Source organism: Phaenicophaeus curvirostris, chromosome 6, assembly GCF_032191515.1.
Source record: "Phaenicophaeus curvirostris isolate KB17595 chromosome 6, BPBGC_Pcur_1.0, whole genome shotgun sequence".
Taxonomy (NCBI): Eukaryota; Metazoa; Chordata; class Aves; order Cuculiformes; family Cuculidae; genus Phaenicophaeus; species Phaenicophaeus curvirostris.
The window spans coordinates 34,343,348-34,361,377 of record NC_091397.1 but is presented as its reverse complement, the minus strand read 5'-3'; the positions used below and the strand labels follow the sequence as shown (position 1 = coordinate 34,361,377).

At 56.3% G+C, this 18,030-nt stretch overlaps 1 protein-coding gene across 1 annotated transcript; it reads right to left on the bottom strand.

Moving 5' to 3' along the window:
• Positions 1–2,887: 2,887 nt before the first annotated feature.
• LOC138722034 (myosin-6) lies at positions 2,888–17,664 on the bottom strand. Its single transcript, XM_069859739.1, has 39 exons — positions 17,628–17,664; positions 16,899–17,120; positions 16,334–16,477; positions 15,841–15,997; positions 15,535–15,562; positions 15,330–15,438; positions 15,145–15,237; positions 15,005–15,068; positions 14,481–14,579; positions 14,214–14,317; positions 13,815–13,953; positions 13,442–13,710; positions 12,674–12,844; positions 12,225–12,534; positions 12,046–12,119; positions 11,825–11,912; positions 11,629–11,746; positions 11,408–11,531; positions 10,764–10,900; positions 10,547–10,673; positions 10,307–10,435; positions 9,979–10,221; positions 9,469–9,645; positions 9,224–9,369; positions 9,051–9,141; positions 8,102–8,491; positions 7,886–8,012; positions 7,685–7,803; positions 7,079–7,275; positions 6,543–6,726; positions 6,146–6,311; positions 5,941–6,065; positions 5,549–5,857; positions 5,215–5,418; positions 4,858–4,983; positions 4,486–4,761; positions 3,805–3,900; positions 3,429–3,563; positions 2,888–2,999 (listed from the first exon to the last, which is right to left on the bottom strand). The coding sequence occupies exons 2-39, from the start codon at positions 17,100–17,102 to the stop codon at positions 2,979–2,981; spliced, it is 5,820 nt and encodes a 1,939-aa protein (XP_069715840.1). The 5' UTR covers positions 17,103–17,120; positions 17,628–17,664; the 3' UTR covers positions 2,888–2,978.
• Positions 17,665–18,030: the final 366 nt, after the last annotated feature.

Here is an 18,030-nt window from a genome sequence, read left to right as displayed (position 1 = left end):
GCCCAACAGCGGTTCAGTACGGCTCTATGGAGTTTCTGTGGGGCTTTATAGGGGCTTGATAGGGCTCTCTGAGTCTCTTTGGAGCTCTGTAGGGCTCTATAGAAGATATATGGGGCAGAGAGGGGATCTATGGGCCTCTATGGGTATCTATGGGGCAGAGGGGGAGCTCTGTGGGGGTCTATAGGGGATTGGAGATTTATGGGAGATCAATGGGAGATCTATGGGGCTCTGTGCAGGTTTTTTTTGCAGCTCTATAGAGGATCTGTAGGGCAGAGATGGGATCTGAGTGGTTTCCGTGGACTCTATAAGAATCATAGAATCATGGAATAACCAGGTTGGAAGAGACCCACTGGATCATTGAGTCCAACCATTCTATCAAACACTAAACCATGCCCCTTAGCACCTCATCCACCCATGCCTTAAACACCTCCAGGGAAGGTGAATCAACCACCTCCCTGGGCAGCCTGTGACCTTGGGCAGCCCAATGACCCTTTCTGTGAAGAATTTTTTCCTAATGTCCAGACTAAATCTCCCCTGGCAGAGCTTGAGGCCATTCCCTCTTGTCCTGTCCCCTGTCACTTGGGAGAAGAGGCCAGCACCCTCCTCTCTACAACCTCCTTTCAGGTAGTTGTAGAGAGCAATGAGGTCTCCCCTCAGCCTCCGCTTCTCAAGGTTAAACAACAAGGGATCTATGGGTCAGAGAGGGAGCTGAGCCCCATAGCGCTCTTCCCCCACCCCCCGGAATCTGTCACCTCGCAGGGCCTCTTTGTCTCCTCCAAAATGACAAAGTGGGCGATGGGTTCTGGGCCGGCTGCCAGACCCATGGTGACCCCATGGCACCTCGTTAGGGGGGCACACGATAACAAACCCACCCCACAGCCCGATATAGAACTGGCAGGGCTGCTGTGTCACCACCCCATGGTGTCAGGACATGGGCCAGGGCCCCACAGCCAGCCCCATAGTGTGCCCCACACGCAGGACCCAGGCATCTGGGCCCCATAGCACCCCACACCCAGGACCCGGACATCCAACCCCGAATTGCCCCACACTTGGGGACACAGGCATCCAGCCCCATAGCATGCCCCGCACCCAAGGACCCATGTGTCCAGGCCCCATAGTGTGCCTCACATTGAGGTACCCAGTTGTCTGAGACCCATAGCACCCCACACAAAGGGACCCAGGCACCCAAGCCCCATAGATCCCCACATCAGCCCTTGCTCAGCCCCATAGATCTCGCTATGGCACACTGTGGGGCCAGGATGCCTGGGTGCCTGGTGTGGGGCACACTATGGGGCTGGCTGTGGGGCCCTGGCCCATGTCCTGACACCATGGGGTGGTGATACGGCAGCCCTGCCAGTTCTATATCGGGCCATGGGGCAGGTTCGTTATTGCATGCCGCCCTAATGAGGCGCCGTGGGGTCGCTGTGGGTCTGGCAGCCGGCCTGGAACCCAGCACCCACTTTGTCATTTTGGAGGAGACAAAGAGGCCCCGCGAGGTGACACATTCCAGGGGGTGGGGGAGAGCCCTATGGGGCCCAGCTCCCTCTCTGACCCATAGATCCTTTATAGAGGCCCATAGAAATCACTCAGATCCCCCCTTTGCTCCACAGATCCTCTATAGAGCCTCAAAGAAACCCGATAGAGCCCTATAGATTCACACTGAAACCCCATAGAGCCTCCTTTACTCCATAGATCTTCCCTTTGCCCCACAGATCTCCCAGGGAGCCCCTATAGATCCCCTGTAGAGCCCCATAGATCCCCCACAGATCCCCTCAGGCCCCCTTGGCCCCTCTCTCCTGACCAAAGCTAGATGAAGGATGTGGAGAGATGGAGAGGATGATGCGGTGGTGGAACTTGGAGGGCATGGAGGAGATGGTAGGACATGGAAGACATGGAGGAGATAGGGGGATTGTGGGACATGGGTAGGTGGAGGGACACAGAGGACACGGTAGGGTGGTGTGAGATTGAAAGCATCGCAGAGGTGGTAGAGATGGAGGAGTTGGAGGAGGTAGGATGGAGAGATGGTGGGACATGGAGGACATGAAGGAGATGGAGAGAATGGAGGGGTGGTGGGACATGGAACATGTGGTGGGATGGTGGGACAGGGGGGAAATGGAGGAGATGGTGGGGTGGTGGGAGCTGTGGGATGGGAGTTAGATGTCAGGGTGGCGGGGCCTTGGGTAGGACATCAGCACCCCCAGCAGGAGATCTGAGAGGGCCCCGAGGGGTCCCTCAGGCTCCTCCCCACACGTGGGGGTCTTTGTTGCTGCCCTCTACCTCCAAGTTCCCCTTCCTCCCTGCCTCCTCCCCAGCCCCACATCAGCCCCCAGGTGCTTCTCTGCCCATATGGGGCAGTGGGGCAGGGGGTGTCTTGGGCACCATGGGGCAGGTGTGGGGCATTATGGGGCATAAGTGGAGGCTGAGATGCACCATGGAACAGATTGAGATGTGCCATGGGGCAGACTGTGGTTTCAGAGCTCCATGGGGCAAGTTGTGGCACACAATGGGATAGGTTGAGATGTCACCTGGGTGGGGCATTTTGAGAAGAGCTAGGGGGCAGGTTGAGATGAGCTATAGGGCAGTCTGTGGGGCACCACGGTGTGGGTTGAGATGCATCATGGGGAGGGTTGAGGTGAGCCATGGGGCAGGTTGAAGTTGTGGGGCATGATGGGGCAGTTTGTGATTGAGGAGATCCACAGGGCAGGTTGATATATGCTGTTGGGCAGTTTGTGGTCGAGGTGTCCCATCGGTCCTGTCATGTTGTGCAGGGGGGTGTGCTGCCTTGTGGGTAGCCAACTTGTGTAGTGGTCAGCTATCTTGTGGCTGCTGGCACCATCGAGCCATGGGCCACCCGACCCCCCAGCCACTGCCCCACACAATGTGCAGTTGCTTGATGCTTTTTATTGGCTGAAGGAGACAGGAGGGATAGAGGGGTGGGGCAGTTGAAAGCTCTGTGGGGCAGTTGGATGTCCAGAGCTTCACTCCTCGTTGAGTCCATGCTGGTGGAGAGAAAGAAGGGTGAGCATGGGACAGCTATGGGGCAGCTGTGGGGTAAAGTGAGGGCCCACCTTGACTGCCATGGCGGGGCACTGTGGGGCAGGTTGAGATGGGCCATGGGACAGGCTGAAATGGGCTGTGGGGCATGTTGTGGGGCACCATAGGGTAGTTTGTGGGGGTCCATGGGGCAGGTTATGGGGCACCATGAGGCAGTTTCTGGACATCCATGGGATAGTTTGTTGAGCTCCATGGGGCAGGCTGAGATGCGCTGTGGGGCAGGTTGAGGTTAAGCATCATGAGGCAGCTTGTGGAGCACGATGGGGCAGGTAGAGGTTGGGGAGCACCATGGTGCAGGTTGAGGTTGAGGTGCCCCCTGAGGCAGTGTGGGGCAGCCATGGGGCAGTAGAGGAGGGGTAGTGGGATGTGCCCACCTTGGCTGGGAGATGGCGGCTCTTGGCCCGCAGCTGGGTGACCTGGCTCTCGGCACTGGCAGCGCGTTCCTCAGCCTCCTCCAGCTCCTGCTGCACTTTGCGGAGCTTGGCCAGGGTGGTGGTGGCCTGGGCCTCCTAGGGGAAGGGCCTTAGGGTGGATGCCCTGCCCATCCATCCATCCATCCACCCATCCATCCATCCATCCATCCATCCATCCATCCATCCATCCATCCTCCTTCCCATCCATCTCTCCCACCACCCATCCCTCCTTTTTCTCTTCCACCCATCCCACCACCCACCAGTCCTCCACCTCTTCCACCACTCCCATCATCCATCCATCCACCCCGTTCCTCTGCCCCCCTCCCTAGTCACCCACTGCCTCCTCTGCCTGCCGCTTGTAGGCCTTGACTTTCAGCTGCAGCTTCTCCACGAGCTCCTGCAGCCGTAGCATGTTCTTCTTGTCCTCCTCTGTCTGTGGGGAAGAGATGGGACTGGAGAAGGTCCCCCAGGGCATGATCACCTCTCCCAGGCTTGAGACACTGTGCTTTAGTTTCCCTTCCTGGAGACCTGGGCAAGGCTTGGTGGAGGCCAAACCATGGTCTGGTTTCTTCACAACCCTGTCGCTACTGTGTCAATGGTGTTCTAGGTCATGGGGGAGATCTCAGTCTCCTGTACCCATCTGTCTCTGGTTATGGAGATAATGACTGATGTTCTGGGTCATCTCTGTCCCTACAACCACCAGGTCATCCTTCTGGGCAACCCATACCCCTGTGGCCACCAGGTTGACTATATTCTAGGCCCAGGGACAGCGGGTGATATTCTTGGTCATCCATGTCCCTATGGCCACTAGGTCAATTTTCTGGGTTGACTATGTCACTCAGGTCACCAAGTTCTGAGTCATCCTGTGGCCATGAGGTCAACCATGTTCTAGCTCCATGGACACAGGGGCAGCAGGTAATGTTCTGGGTCATCCCTACCCCTGTGACCACCAGCTCTGCCGTGTTGTAGGTCCTACTCCAGGTCTAGATGAAGAGAGCCTGGGCTGTGGTGGCCTCACCTGGTAGCTGAGCTCCTTGACACGCCGCTCGGACTTGCGGAGGCCCTTGACACTCTCAGCGTTGCGCTTCTGCTCAGCCTCCAACTCATTCTCCAGCTCCCTCACACGGGCCTCCAGCTTCTGCAGCTGCTTCTTGCCCCCCTTGAGGGCCAGCTGCTCGGCCTCATCCAACCGCAGCTGCAGATCCTTGATGGTCTGCTCCAGGTTCTTCTTCATCCGCTCTAGGTGGGCGCTGGTGTCCTGCTCCTTCTTCAGCTCCTCTGCCATCATGGCTGCCTGCACAAGGGGAGAAGCAAGTGGAGAAGGAGTTCCAAGGCATGGTCATCCCTTGGTGGAAGGTGACCTAGATGATGAGCCCACCACAGCACTCACATCGGTGATGGCCTTCTTGGCCTTTTCCTCAGCATTCCTGCATTCTTGGACGGCCTCTTCCACCTCCGTCTGCAGCTGGGAGATGTCTGCCTCCATTTTCTTCTTTTGGTTGATGAGGCTGGTGTTCTGGAGACGGGGGGAGAGATTCTCAGGAGGTGGCCCTGGGGCTGCTGCCACATCCTTCTTCAGCCCCACAGGACTGAGAACCCCACCTCCCTATCTCTGCAGGCTTAGAAGGTTTCCATCTGGAGATGTTGGGAACTCAACCCAGAAGAAGCCCACAGCCATGGTTTCTCCAGAGTCTGAGTGTCCCTGGATGGAGGTGACCTCTCGCCTTGGAAGGCTGTGAAGTATCACCTGTGAGTGGAGGAGCTGGACCCTCTCACTGGCCTCAATCAGCTCCTGCTCAGCCAGCTTCCGTGCCCTCTCGGTCTGCTCCACGACTGCCCGGAGCTCCTCCAGCTCTGACTGCAGTAGGTTGTTCCTCCGCTCCACAATGGCCATATTCTCCTTCAGGTCCTCAGTGACCCGCACTGCCTCGTCCAACTGCAACTGGGTGTCCTGCAAAACAGTGAGGAGGGAAGACAGTCAGCAGGGGTAGTGGGGAAGGGGTTGGACATCTGACTGCTACCCTGGGCTTCTGGGAAGGGCCACCTCTCAAATCCTCATGGGACTGGGATCTGCTGGGTACCTTGAGGTAGCCCTGCAAGGTCTTGACTTGCTTCTGGGCCTCAGCAGCTACACGGTTGGCATGACCAAGCTGGATCTCCATCTCATTGAGGTCACCCTCCATCTTCTTCTTCAGCCTTAGGGCCTCGTTGCGGCTCCGGGTCTCGGCGTCCAGTGAGGTTTGCAGCGAGTCCACCACCCGCAAGTGGTTGCGCTTAGCCTGCTCCATCTCCTCATCCTTCTCAGCCAGCTTGCGCTCGTAATCTGCCTTGACCTGGTTGAACTCCAGCTGGGCCCTCAATATCTTCCCCTCCTCATGCTCCAGAGAGGCCTGGAGGGTGACAGAGGGTATGTTGAGGACCACAGAGGGGACCAGGAGAACACAGGGACATGTGGTGCTGTGGCTTGGCTCACTTCCGCCTCCTCTAGCGCTGCCTGAAGCTCTAGCTTCTCAGCATCCAGCTGCTTTCGGACCTTCTCCTGCTCATGGATGGTCTTCTGGCTGGCACCCAGCTGCTCAGTGAGGTCTGAGATCTCCTCTGCATGGGGGAGAGTCCATCAGTCCCCATGGAAATTGGTGGAGAATGGCAGGGTGGGCAGGGGGAGGGCATGGCCTCACCTTGGAGGTTCTTGTTCTCCCTCTTGAAGGTCTCCAGGTGCTCAAGTGACTCCTCATAGGCATTCTTCAGCTTAAAGAGCTCCGTACTGAGGGACCTGGCCTCCTTCTGTGATGCCTCCAGCTCTGTCTGTGACTCCTCTAACTTCTGCTTCCACTCGGACAAGATCTGTGAAGACACCACCAGGGCTTCATCACCAGCTGCTTCCCCTGTGAAGAACCATCCTCCACCAATCCCCAGCAGTCTTCTGATGGGACTTGAAGATCTGCTGAAATACAGCTTTTGACCATTGTCTACCTGTCTTCAGGGCTTCTTCTCCTGCCCATCTTTGGTGGGTACCATTGCTGACCCCACATCTCTCTCACCCTTCTCCTCCCAGCCTTTCTTGGTCCCCCCAACCTTGTCAAAGTTCCTCTGCTTCTTGTCCAAGGTGGCAGCTGCCGCATTTGACCTCTCCACATCAGCCATGAGGTCCTCAATCTCATTCTGCAGCCGGTGCTTCGTCTTCTCCAGGGAAGAACACTTGGCATTGACTGCCTCCACTGCCTCTTCAGCCTCCTGCAGCCGCTGGGCTAGCTTCTTCCTGCCCCAGGGGACAACAAAACCATTTAGTCACCAAGTGGGCCAACTCAAACCTTCTTCCACCCAGAGGGACACCAAGCCTCTGTTCTTTATCTCCTCTACCTCCTCCAGATCCTCTCCCCTACCCCACAGAAGCTGCTCCAGCATGTAGTGGAAGGGTGTCCTTCAACCTCCTTCACTCTCATGATCCAAGATATTCTCCTGTCCCAAACCCCATCAAGGTTGCCCTTGATCAGAACCTGGACCTTCTCCTGCAGGTGCCCTCAAAGATGGCCTGAAAGCTTGGATGCCCCACCTTGGGGACAACACATTTGTCCCCTACTCTTGTATCTCTCCAACAGAAGATGACTCACTTGGCCTCCTCCAGCTCCTCAGTGCGCTGAATGGCGTCTGTCTCGTACTTGGTCCTCCACTGCGCCACCTCAGAGTTGGCTTTGGAGAGTGACCGCTGGAGTTCAGCCTTGGCCTCTGTCTCCTCCTCATACTGCTCCCGCAGCAAGTCGCAGTCATGCCGGGCTGATTGGAGGGCATGGACCAATGCATTCTTGGCCTGGGGGGTGTGAGGAGAAGGTGGAACCATTTGGGCTGTGTTACCTGGAGCCGTCTCAGGGTTCTCAAACTGAATAAGAGCCATTCTTCATTACCCCAACCCAGACCAACCTCCTCCAGACCAACCCAATTTTAGTTAGACCTTTAGGAGAAGGCAGAACCATTGCGTCCACATCACTTTGAGCCGTATCAAGGTCCTCCAACTCAATGCAACCCATCTCAACTACCCTTAGATGGAAACACCCTTATACAGAACCACCTTTAGATGGAATCGTTCTTAAATGGAACTACCCAATCTAACCAGCCTGAAATTTGCCATGGTACCACAAAAGCAAAGGAGACCAAGTCTTGTGGCCCTCCTGGGAACTCCCAAACCACAGTGGTCTACTCAGCTACCCCATAAACGTTACCTTCATTTCCTCCTCCAGCTGCCTTTTCAGGTCCTCCATCTGCTGGGTGTATGACTGCTTCCCCCTGGTGAGCTGAGAGATGAGGGCCTCCTTCTCCTCCAGCTGGCGAGACAGCTCTCCTGCAGAAGTAGGGGAGGGTTTTAGGGGTACGGCAGGGGCTGAAGATGCGTGACATGGGGTGCTGTGGGTCAGGGCTCCCACCATTCTCTGTCTGAAGCTTGGCCCTCTGGGTGTTGGTGTCGTTGAGGACACGTTGGGTCTCCTCCAGCTTAGCCCGCTGCTCGGCTGCCTGGTCCTCCAGGGTGCGGGAAACTTTCTCCATGCCCACCTTAGAGGAGCAACAGAGGAAGGGGAGGGATGAAGCCAGAGGATGATGGCCATGGTGGAGCTGAGATGTTCCCCTTGGCCTCTTCCTACCTTGGCTTTGATCAGCTGCTCCATGTTGGAGCTGAGGTCATCCAGCTCCAGCTTGAGCTCACTCTTCTCCTTCTCCAGCTTCTGCTTGACACGCTGCAGGTTGTCAAGCTGCTCGCTGAGCTCAGCCACACTGTCAGCGTGCTTCTTGCGCAGTGCAGCAGCTGTGGCCTCGTGCTGCAGTGTGGCTTCCTCCAGGTCCCGCCGCATCTTCTGGAACTCTGCCTCCCGCTTCTTGGTGAGCTCCATCTGTACTGAGGTGGCACCACCTGCCTCCTCCAGACGCTCGCTCAGCTCCTCCAGCTCCCGTGACAGCTCTGAGCGCAGCTTCTCCACCTTGGCCCTGCCTGTCCGCTCTGCCTCCAGCTCCTCCTCCAGCTCCTCAATCCGTGCCTGTGGCCCAGGGACAGGGAGGCCATCATTAGGCTTAACTCCACCCAACTCATCTGCTCAACTCAACCCCACCATCTGGAAAGTTGTCCACTGAACTCATCCCAACCCAACCAGCAGGCTGGAGGCTCTTCGACTCAACTCAGCATAATCCAACCAACTGGAGAATCCAGACCAATTCAGTCCAACCCAATGAGATAGAAACACTTCAACTCAACTCCACTCAACCCACCATACTGGAGACTCTTCAACCCAACTCAATCAGCTGGAGACTCTTCAGCTCAACACAGCTCAACTCAAACAGATGGAGACTCTTCAAGGCAAGTCAATGGAATTGGCTGGAGATTCTTCACCCCAATACAGCTCAACTCAGCCAGCTGGAGACTTTTCAACTCAGCCCATCTAGGTGCAGACTCTTTAATTCAACTCAACTCAACCCAGCCAGATGGAGACTCTTTAACCCAGTTCAACCCAACCAAACCAGCTGGAGACTCCTCAGCTCAGTCCAGCCAGCTGGAGGCTCTTCAGTCCAGCCCAGCAAGGCACAGACTGGATCCCTCACCTGCAACTCCTTCAGCTTCTTCTGGAGCTGCAGGGCCAGTGCCTGCTCATCCTCAATCTTGCTATTCTGCTGGTGGATCTCGAACTCTTTCCTGCAGAGAAGGTTGGAGAGTGCTGAGGTCCCCATCTGCACCCTCTGACCGTGTGGGAGCAGAAAGGGAGGTCCAGCCTCACTTTTTGAGCTTTTCCTCCAGCTGCTGTTTGTCATTCTCCAGATCCATTATGTTCTCCTGGGTCAGCTTCAAGTCACCTTCCAGCTTTCGCTTGGCCCGTTCCAGGTCCATCCGGATCTTTTTCTCCTGTTCCAGGGACCCTTCAAGCTGTGTGGAAATAGAAATGGAGAGAAACCTCAGGTTTTCATCATCTCTGCCCCAGAAAGTCCCTAGGCAGTACCTGTGATAGGACTGGCCCACACTCACATCATCTGCCTGCTGTTCCAGCTTGACCTTGGCCTTCGACAAGGTGTTAACCTTGTCTTCCTCAGCCTGCAGGTCATCCAGTGTTTGCTGGTGAGATTCTTGCAGGGTCTTCTTCTCTTTTGTTAGCTTGGCAATGGTCTCGTCCAGCCCAGCCATCTCCTCGGTGAGGTTCTTGACCTGTAGGAGGAGAAACCTCAGGCTTCCAGCTTGATACCAAAGGTAGGGTAGAGTTGAGGGAGTTTGCTATTCACCTCATCAAAGGAGGCCACTTCAAGGCAGGAGAACCCAAAGGGCTTTGCATCTTCTTGATGTAGCCCAGCCCAGCTGGCTTGAGCCTCCTCAATGCAACCCAAACATCCTTGAGACTTCTCAACTCACCCCAACTAGCCTTGGGTCCTTGCAGCTCAACCCAACCAGCCTGTGACATCCTCAACCCAACCACCCTAGGGTCTTGACTTAATAACAGTCCCCTCAGCTCGAGGTGGAGGCATCTCCCCTCCCCACCCTTACCTTGTTCTCAGTGGCATGTTTCTCCTTCTCCACCTTGGCCAGAGTCAGCTCCAGGTCATCGATGTCTTTCTTGAGCTCCGAGCACTCATCCTCCAGTTTCCTCTTCTTGGCTGTCAGCTCAGCATTCATCTCCTCCTCATCCTCCAGCCGCTCTGTCAGCTCCTTCACCTTGGCTTCCAGCTGGATCTTGGTCTTGATCAGCTGGTCGCATCGCTCTTCGGCATCATTGAGGTTGTCCTGCTCCTGTGTTGGGGTGGCAGGTGAAACAGGGTGTCCCAATGAGTTGGCATTCTTCCCCTTTAAATGGTTTTGGGGTGATTTCACTCACAGCCTGCACTTGTAGCTGAAGGTCGTTCTTCTCCTGCAGCATGGAGACCATCTTCTCCTCCAGTTCCTTCCGCCGGGCCTCTGACTTCTCCAGGGCCTCCTTCAGCCGCCCAAACTCTTCCTTCATGTTCTGTGACAGCACATGGGAGACCATTCGTGACCTCCAATCCCCTCCATCCATCAACTCCACCCAAACCACATCACTGTCCGTCCCAACTCCCATGCCCATCACCTCTCCCACCTGCATCTCCTTCTCTGTCTCAGCGCTCTTCAGCAAGGGCTTGATCTTGAAGTAGAGCTTCATCCAAGGCCAGTTCTTCACCCCCATGAAGGCCCTGATGTTCCACTGGATCACCAAGAGTGCATCCCTGGGGTGGAGACACAGGTGCTATCATTCCATGGGCCTGGTGACCCATGGGAGGTCCCTCCCTGAGGAGAAGGACTGGTCCTACTCTCACCGGCGCTCCAGGATCTTCTTAAACTCGATGCGCATGAGCTGCCCCCTGGCCTGAGCCTGGATGCGAGTGATGATGCGGGAGAGGCGCTCGTCCCGCATCTCCTCCAGCAGGCCCAGCAGCCCAGCCTTGAAGAAGACCTGAAGAAAGATGCAGGTGAGGGGTGTGAGAAGAGGCTGGGAAAGGTTGGTGGACAGGTGTACCGATAGATGGGTTGGTGGGTGGATAGAAGGATGGACAGGACTGTAGATGGGCAGGTGGATGCATGGATGGTGGGACTGTGAGGTCCACAAGACCTCGTGGGGCCATGGGGAGACCGCATGACCTTACCCTGGTGTGCCTGAACTTGTTGTAGTGGGTGGAAGGATAGGTTGATGGAGGGATGGACAGGACTGTAGATCAGCAAGGGAACACATGGGTGGTGGGATCATGAGGGTCACATGGCATCATGGATGGTGGAATCATGAGGAGACCACACAACCTCACCTTGTCTGAACTTGTAGTGGGTGGAAGGATAGGTTGGTTGGTTGGTGGAGGGATGGGCAGGGCTACAGATGGGCAGGTGGGTATGTGGATGGTAGGATAATGAGGTCCACAAGACCTCAAAGATGTTAGGACTGTGGGAAACAGAGATCATATGCCCTTACCTTGGTGTGCCCAAACTTGTACTGACTGTGGTCAATGTCAAGGGATCCCAGGAGCTTCTCGGCGCCCTTGCGGCTGTCAATGAACTGCCCCTCAGGAATGGCTGCAGGATTCAGGATGCGGTACCTGGGGGCCACAGAAGAGGAGAAGACGAGACAGCCCAAAATCAGCCCTGACGGGGTTGTCCACTCCCTCCCCACACCCCACACTCCACATCTCCTACCTCTGGCGGAAATCCCCATAGAGGACGCGATTGGGGAAGCCCTTGCGGCAGATGCGGATGCCCTCTAGCACCCCATTGCAGCGGAGCTGATGCATCACCAGGGGGTTGTCCATCACACCTGGGGGGTGGGTCGGGGGGTAAGGTCAGCCACAAGCCACACCCACCACCCTGGTCCCCAACCCCACCCTCTTCTCACCTGGCTCCTTCCGCTCATTAGGGATGAGGCAGCGGACAAAGTGGGGGTGGGTGGTCTTGAGGTTGGCCATCAGCTTGTTGAGGTTCTCCTGGTGAGGAGGGGGGAGAGGAGGGGCTGACCAAAGGGCTGGCAGGGACAGAGCCAGATAGTGGTGGAGCAATCCTCCCTGGCGGGGTATTCTCCCTCTGCCCCATGGCAGGACAGCTCCATAGGTTCCTCACCCGGTGCAGGGCAGAGACGGTCTGGAAGGAGGAACCTTTCTTCTTGGCTCCTTTCCCCTTCCCTCCATCGCCACCTGGAGAGAAGAGGAGTGGGGTGAAGCAGGAAAGGAGAAGACTCCTGTAAGCAACTGTCTTCTCCGTATACCTGTCCCTCCATCACCCAGCCATGGTCTACCCACCAGCATCTGCCCCAGCGTAGTTGGAGAAGAGGCTGGCCAAAAGCTTGAGGGCTGACTTCTGGTAGAGCCCCACCACTGTTTCATTGAGGGGGTCCTTGTTCTTCTCCAGCCAACCCAGGATGTTGTAGTCCACCGTGCCAGCATAGTGGATAAGGGAGAAATGGGCCTCTGGCTTCCCCTTCACATTGCGTGGCTTCCCAAAGTTGGCTGACTTGCCCAGGTGGTTGTCATAGAGTTTGGCCTTGAAGGTCATGTCTGAGGCCTTGGGAAACATGCACTCCTCCTCCAGGATGGACATGATCCCCATGGGCTAGGGAGGAGAAGACTTTGTTGACTGCGGTGAACACCAAACACCACACAACTAGCCTACTTCGGGGGAAAGCTCCAGCTGGAAGGTTCATTCTCCAGGAGCCCCCTCAGTCCCCAGGAAGCCCTGGAGGAGGTGATACCTTCTCAATGAGGTCAATGCAGGCCTGGAGGTCCATGCCAAAGTCAATGAACTCCCACTCAATGCCCTCTTTCTTGTACTCCTCCTGCTCCAGCACGAACATGTGGTGGTTGAAGAACTGCTGCAGCTTCTCATTGGTAAAGTTGATGCAGAGCTGCTCAAAGCTGTTGAACTGAGGATAGAGAGAGGGGACAGCCTCGGGGTCAATGTAGTAACCAATGGGATCAGCAGGGTTGACTCAACAGGATCCATGCAACACCCAGTGAAATCAACAGAGTCAACTGGACACTCAACAGGGTGAATGTACCACCCACTGGGATTGGTGGAGTCAAGTCAACACACACCTGAGTCAAAGTAACACCCAATGTCATCAACAGGGTCAACTCCACATCCATTTGGGTCAGTTGAATACCCAACAGGATCCACAGGATCAACACAACACCCACTGATTTCAACATAATAACTGATGGGCTCAGTGGTGTCAAATAATCAGTGGGGTCAATATAACACCCGATGGAATCACCAGGGGTAACTCAACACCAAACAGGGTCAACATAACACCCAAAGGCACCAATGGTGTCAACTGGAATGTCCAGTGGGAGCAAATGAGTCAACTCAATGCCCAACAGGATCAATGTAATGCCCAAACAGCCAACATTCCACCAAAGGTGAATGGGAAGCTCCAGAAGCTCCACTCAGCTCCCCAGATGGGCCAATCCAACCCCCAGGAGGGCCCAGGTGACTGCCCCATGGCCCCCTCAGGTCTCACATCGAAGATCTCGAAGCCAGCGATGTCCAGCACGCCAATGAAGTATTGCCGTGGTTGCTTGGTGGCCAGCGAGTTGTTGATCCTCACCACCATCCAGTTGAACATCTTCTCATAGACAGCCTTGGCCAAGGCCCCAATGGAGTAGGACACCTGCTGCACATTCTGCCCTTTGGTGACGTACTCGTTGCCCACCTTCACACGGGGGTGGCACAACCCCTTGAGGAGATCAGCCGAGTTCAGCCCCATCAGGTAAGCCGCCTTGTCAGCATCTGCAGAACATGGGACAAACATGGGATCAGGTGCTACCTCACCTTGGCTCAGAAGAAGCCTAGCAACGCCCAGACCTGCTGTCCCACTCCCTGCCCCAACATGCCTTCGGTGCCGTCTGGCTCTGCCTGCTCCTCCCGTTGCTTCTGCTTGAACTTCATGTTGCCAAAGTGCAGGATGGCACCTGTCAACTTGTAGACGCCAGCCTTCTCTTCGGGTGTGAAGCCCAGGATGTCGAAAGCGTTCTGTGGGGTGGGCAGAGGGCATCAGAGAGGGTCTTAATCCTGCCCCACCTTTCCGTCGAGCTGAGGGCCTGTCCACCTGCTGGCCCCCATCTGTCTTCTTCCTGGTCATCAGCCTGTTCATGGATTCATCCATCCATCCATGTGAGGACCCATCCACCTGTCTGAGGACCTCTCTGCATGGATTCATCCATCCCGCAAGGACCTGCCACATCACCTTCTCCTTAGCCATGGGATGTCCACCTGCCCACCTCACCACTTACGTCAGTTGCCAACAGCTCTTCCGAGTCATCAATGGAGGCCACAGTCACCTCTCCTTGGGAGACGTAGCTGTAGTCGTAGGGGTTGTTGGTGACAAGAAGCATCTCTGCTCCGTGGCGGCCAAGGATGGAGACAAAAACTGAGCATTTCCAGTGCCAAATGGCCCCAAATCATCCCTCAGTCTTCCCAAGAAGGAGTGGAGATAGGGAGGAGGAGAAGAAGGAGAAGACCTAAGGGCAAGTGTGGCGCCAAGGCTCTGCTCAACTCACCCAGCAGCTCCGGTTTCTTGTTGGAAAGGATCTGGTAGAAGATGTGGTAGTTCCTCTCAGCCTTGAGCTGGAAGATGACACGGGACTTCTCCAGGAGGTCTGGTGTGGGGAGGGAGAAAAAGTGGGGGAAGATTGGGAGATGGATGGATGGATGGATGGATGGATGGATGGATGGATGGATGGATGGGTGGAGTTTGAGATGAGGAGATGGATGAGGAAATGGAGAGACCAAGAGATGGAGAGTAATATGGGTAGTGGCATGGGGAGATGGATGGAGGATGGACAGAAGTATGACATCTCATGGTTCCATCAGCCCTGGAGATGGATGGAGGAGACAGACATGTTGAAGGATGGATGGATGGATGGATGGATGGATGGATGGATGGATGGATGGATAGATGGATGGGGGAATGGAGTGGTGGTGATGGGATGAGGAGATGGTTGCCTGGACAGACACATGGATGGACACACAGATGGATTGTGGACTACAGAATATCATGTCCTGGACACCTCAACCCACTCACAGGTCTCAATATCGGCTGACGCCAACTTGCCAGTGGCCCCAAAATGGATCCGGATGAACTTTCCCTGGGAGAACAGAGCGGTGAGGTGGAGGTTGCTCCCTAGACCCCACCCCCTAGATGACCTCACCCGCTCCACTCACGAATCGGGATGAATTGTCATTGCGGACAGTCTTGGCGTTGCCAAAGGCCTCCAAGGCAGGGTTAGCCTGGATGATTTGATCCTCCAGGGTGCCCTGGTGGTGTTGGACAAGTTGAAGGGCTGGGTGTGGACACCACAGGGGAAGGCTGACTGCTGGGGGGTGGGGGGCATGGCTTGAGGACCCACCTTACTGCTGTTGGATGCCTCCTTCTTGCGGTCACCAAGGGCAGCGATGCTGGCAAAGTACTGGATGACCCTCTTCGTGTTGACTGTCTTCCCTGCCCCAGATTCTCCACTGGGCATGGTGGGGCACAATGGTGAGGTGTTGGGGGACATCATGGGGGGTTCTCCCATTGCTATGGGGTGGGGCCGTGGGGGGGCAGACACTTACGTGATGAGGATGGACTGGTTCTCTCGGTCTGTCAGAGAAGAGAGAAGTCAGGTGGGACTAAGGCAGGGAGATGTTTGGGTCTTTGAGTTCTCCATCCTCCCACGTACCAGATGAGGCTGGGGTAGATATTTGGGTCTTTGGGTTCTCTATCCTCCCCAGTGAGGATTGGGTCAAATGGGATGAAGGTGAGGAAGATGTTTGGGGCCTTGGAGTTCTACATCTCCCCAGTGAGGACCAGATTTAGGACAGGACCCGTTTTTGGGGGGTGGAGCCTTCCAGTTTGGGGTCCCCTCTGGAGGTCCCTACCGGTCAGCATATTCTGGTAGGCATTGTCAGCGACGGAGAAGATGTGGGGTGGAGCTTCACTCCGCTTCTTCCCTCGGTAGGCAGCCACCACCTCGGCATTGTAGACAGGCAACCACTTGTAGGGGTTCACTACCACGCAGAAGAGCCCTGAGTAGGTCTGGAGAAAGGCCAAGGGGTCAGGGCCAGGAGGTCCCATCCCACCAAGAGGGGATATCCCAGGTCTCAGTTGGCCCATGGGGTCTTGACATGGGAAACCTTGGGTCTGGGTGGCCCAAGGGGTCTGGGTATGGGGCATCTTAGGTCTGGATGGCCCATGGGTGCCTGGAGAAGCCATCTCAGGTTCTAGGCACCCCACAGCCTCTCTGAAGGCCCCCCCAGTTCTAAGTTCCCCAAGTGCTTTAGGACAGGGTTCTCAGCTTCCATCCAGCTGACAGGCTGTGGGGCAGGCACCACCTCCTTCCCCACTGCCCCAGGAGGTTGTGGGAAGGCTCACGTAGATCATCCAGGAGGCGTAGCGCTCCTTGAGGTTGTAGAGGACAGCGGGTTCGTGGAGAAAGGTCAGCATGGCCATGTCCTCAATCTTGTCGAACTTGGGGGGGTTCTCTGGGTAGACATCGGCCTCCTTTACCGTCACCGTCTAGGGGGAGAGGTAGCGGGGTGGAGTGCCCCATGGTTTGGGGACATCCTCATGGCTCAGAGATTCTCCAAGGGGCTGGGAGGGTCTTCCAGGGGTTGGGAATATTCCCACTAGTAGGGGGACAATCTCTGTGGGGTGGTTGGCTCCACCACCCTTTTGACATCCCAAACCTTCAACCTCCCCATCATCCCACTGACTCCCATCACCCTCTTCCCCCAATACCCCTTTAACCCTCTGACACCCAACCCCCAATTCATCTCCAACCCTCTCATCACCCCATTTGACACCCAATCGCCCCATTGAACCCTTCATCACCCCTTTTCCTCAAGCCCCATTAACCCTTTGGCACCCAACCCCCATTTAACCCCCTCCCTTCCCAACCTCCCCCCATTTTCTTCTCTGACCCCCATTACCCCCCCACCTCTCCCAGTTCGGTCTGGACGCTGGCCTCCCCCTGCTGCCGTGACAGCAGCCGCCCCCGGATGAACTCCTGCTGGGGGTGGGGGACAAAGCAGTGGCTGCGGGGGTCAAAGGGGCGGTTCTGGGCCACCGCCCGCTCCATCTGCCCCTCCCGCAGGAAAGGGGCTGCTGCCCCCAGCCCCTCCAGCGACGATGAGGATGCCATTCCGACACAGGGAGATGCCTACAGGGAAGGACAGGGTCTGGAGCCATGGGGCAGCCTGGGGATGTGCGCAACAGCCATAGATGGGCCCCATAGCCACAGATGGAGCCCAGAGCCATAGATTAGCCACATACCCATAGATGAGCCACATAGCCATGCAGGGATCCCCATACCCATAGATGAGCCCCATAACCATGGAAGGAGCCTCATAGCCATGGTGGGGCCCCATAGCCATGGATGGGGCCCCATAGCCATCTGCAAGCCCCCACAGCCATGAATGGTCCCCTGTATACACCACCCACATCGATTCAGGCTCCCCTGTAGTAACCCATGGACCACAGTAGCCATGGACACAATAGCCATGCATGGCCCCATTAAGGGACCCGAAGAGTGACCCATGGAGCCCAACAGCAATGCTGGGACCCCACAGCGATGCACAGAGGTCTATAGCAATGCGTCACCCCCTCCTCCCCATGGCAGCCTCCCGTCGCGCCCAGCCCCATGGCGGCCCCACGGTGCCATTCTCACCTGAAGTCCGTGGGTCTGGTAGGGAAAGAAAGGTCTGTGGAGATCTGAGGGGCAAGAGGGTGAGGGGCTGCCCCATAGAGCCCTGTCCCATCGAGCCCTGCCCCATATAACGCTGTATGCCCCATAGATCCATGTGATAACTATATCCCTGCAACCCACAGATCCCTATGCCCACAGATCCCACTGCCCCATATATCACCCTGCCTCATAGATATTCCTGCCCCATATATCACCCTGCCCCATAGATCCCCTGTGTCCAATAGAGCCCTGTGTGCCCCACAGAGCCCCTGCCCCAAAGACCCTTTGTGTGCTCCACAGATCACCTCTGTCCCATAGGTCCCCTGTGCCTCATATATTCTCAGACTCACAGAGCCCCCTGCCTCAAAGATCTTTGTGCCCTATA

Bases quoted from the DNA above. Each gene is read 5' to 3' on its own strand.
- LOC138722034 (XM_069859739.1), bottom strand. From the start codon at position 17,102: ATGGCATCCTCATCGTCGCTGGAGGGGCTGGGGGCAGCAGCCCCTTTC. The intron at 10,901-11,407 runs GTAAGGGCATAT...ATCTTTCTTCAG, and splicing joins ACAAGTTTGGGCACACCAAG to GTCTTCTTCAAGGCTGGGCT. The intron at 7,804-7,885 runs GTGGGAGCCCTG...CTACTTCTGCAG, and splicing joins CAAGCTTCAGACAGAGAATG to GAGAGCTGTCTCGCCAGCTG.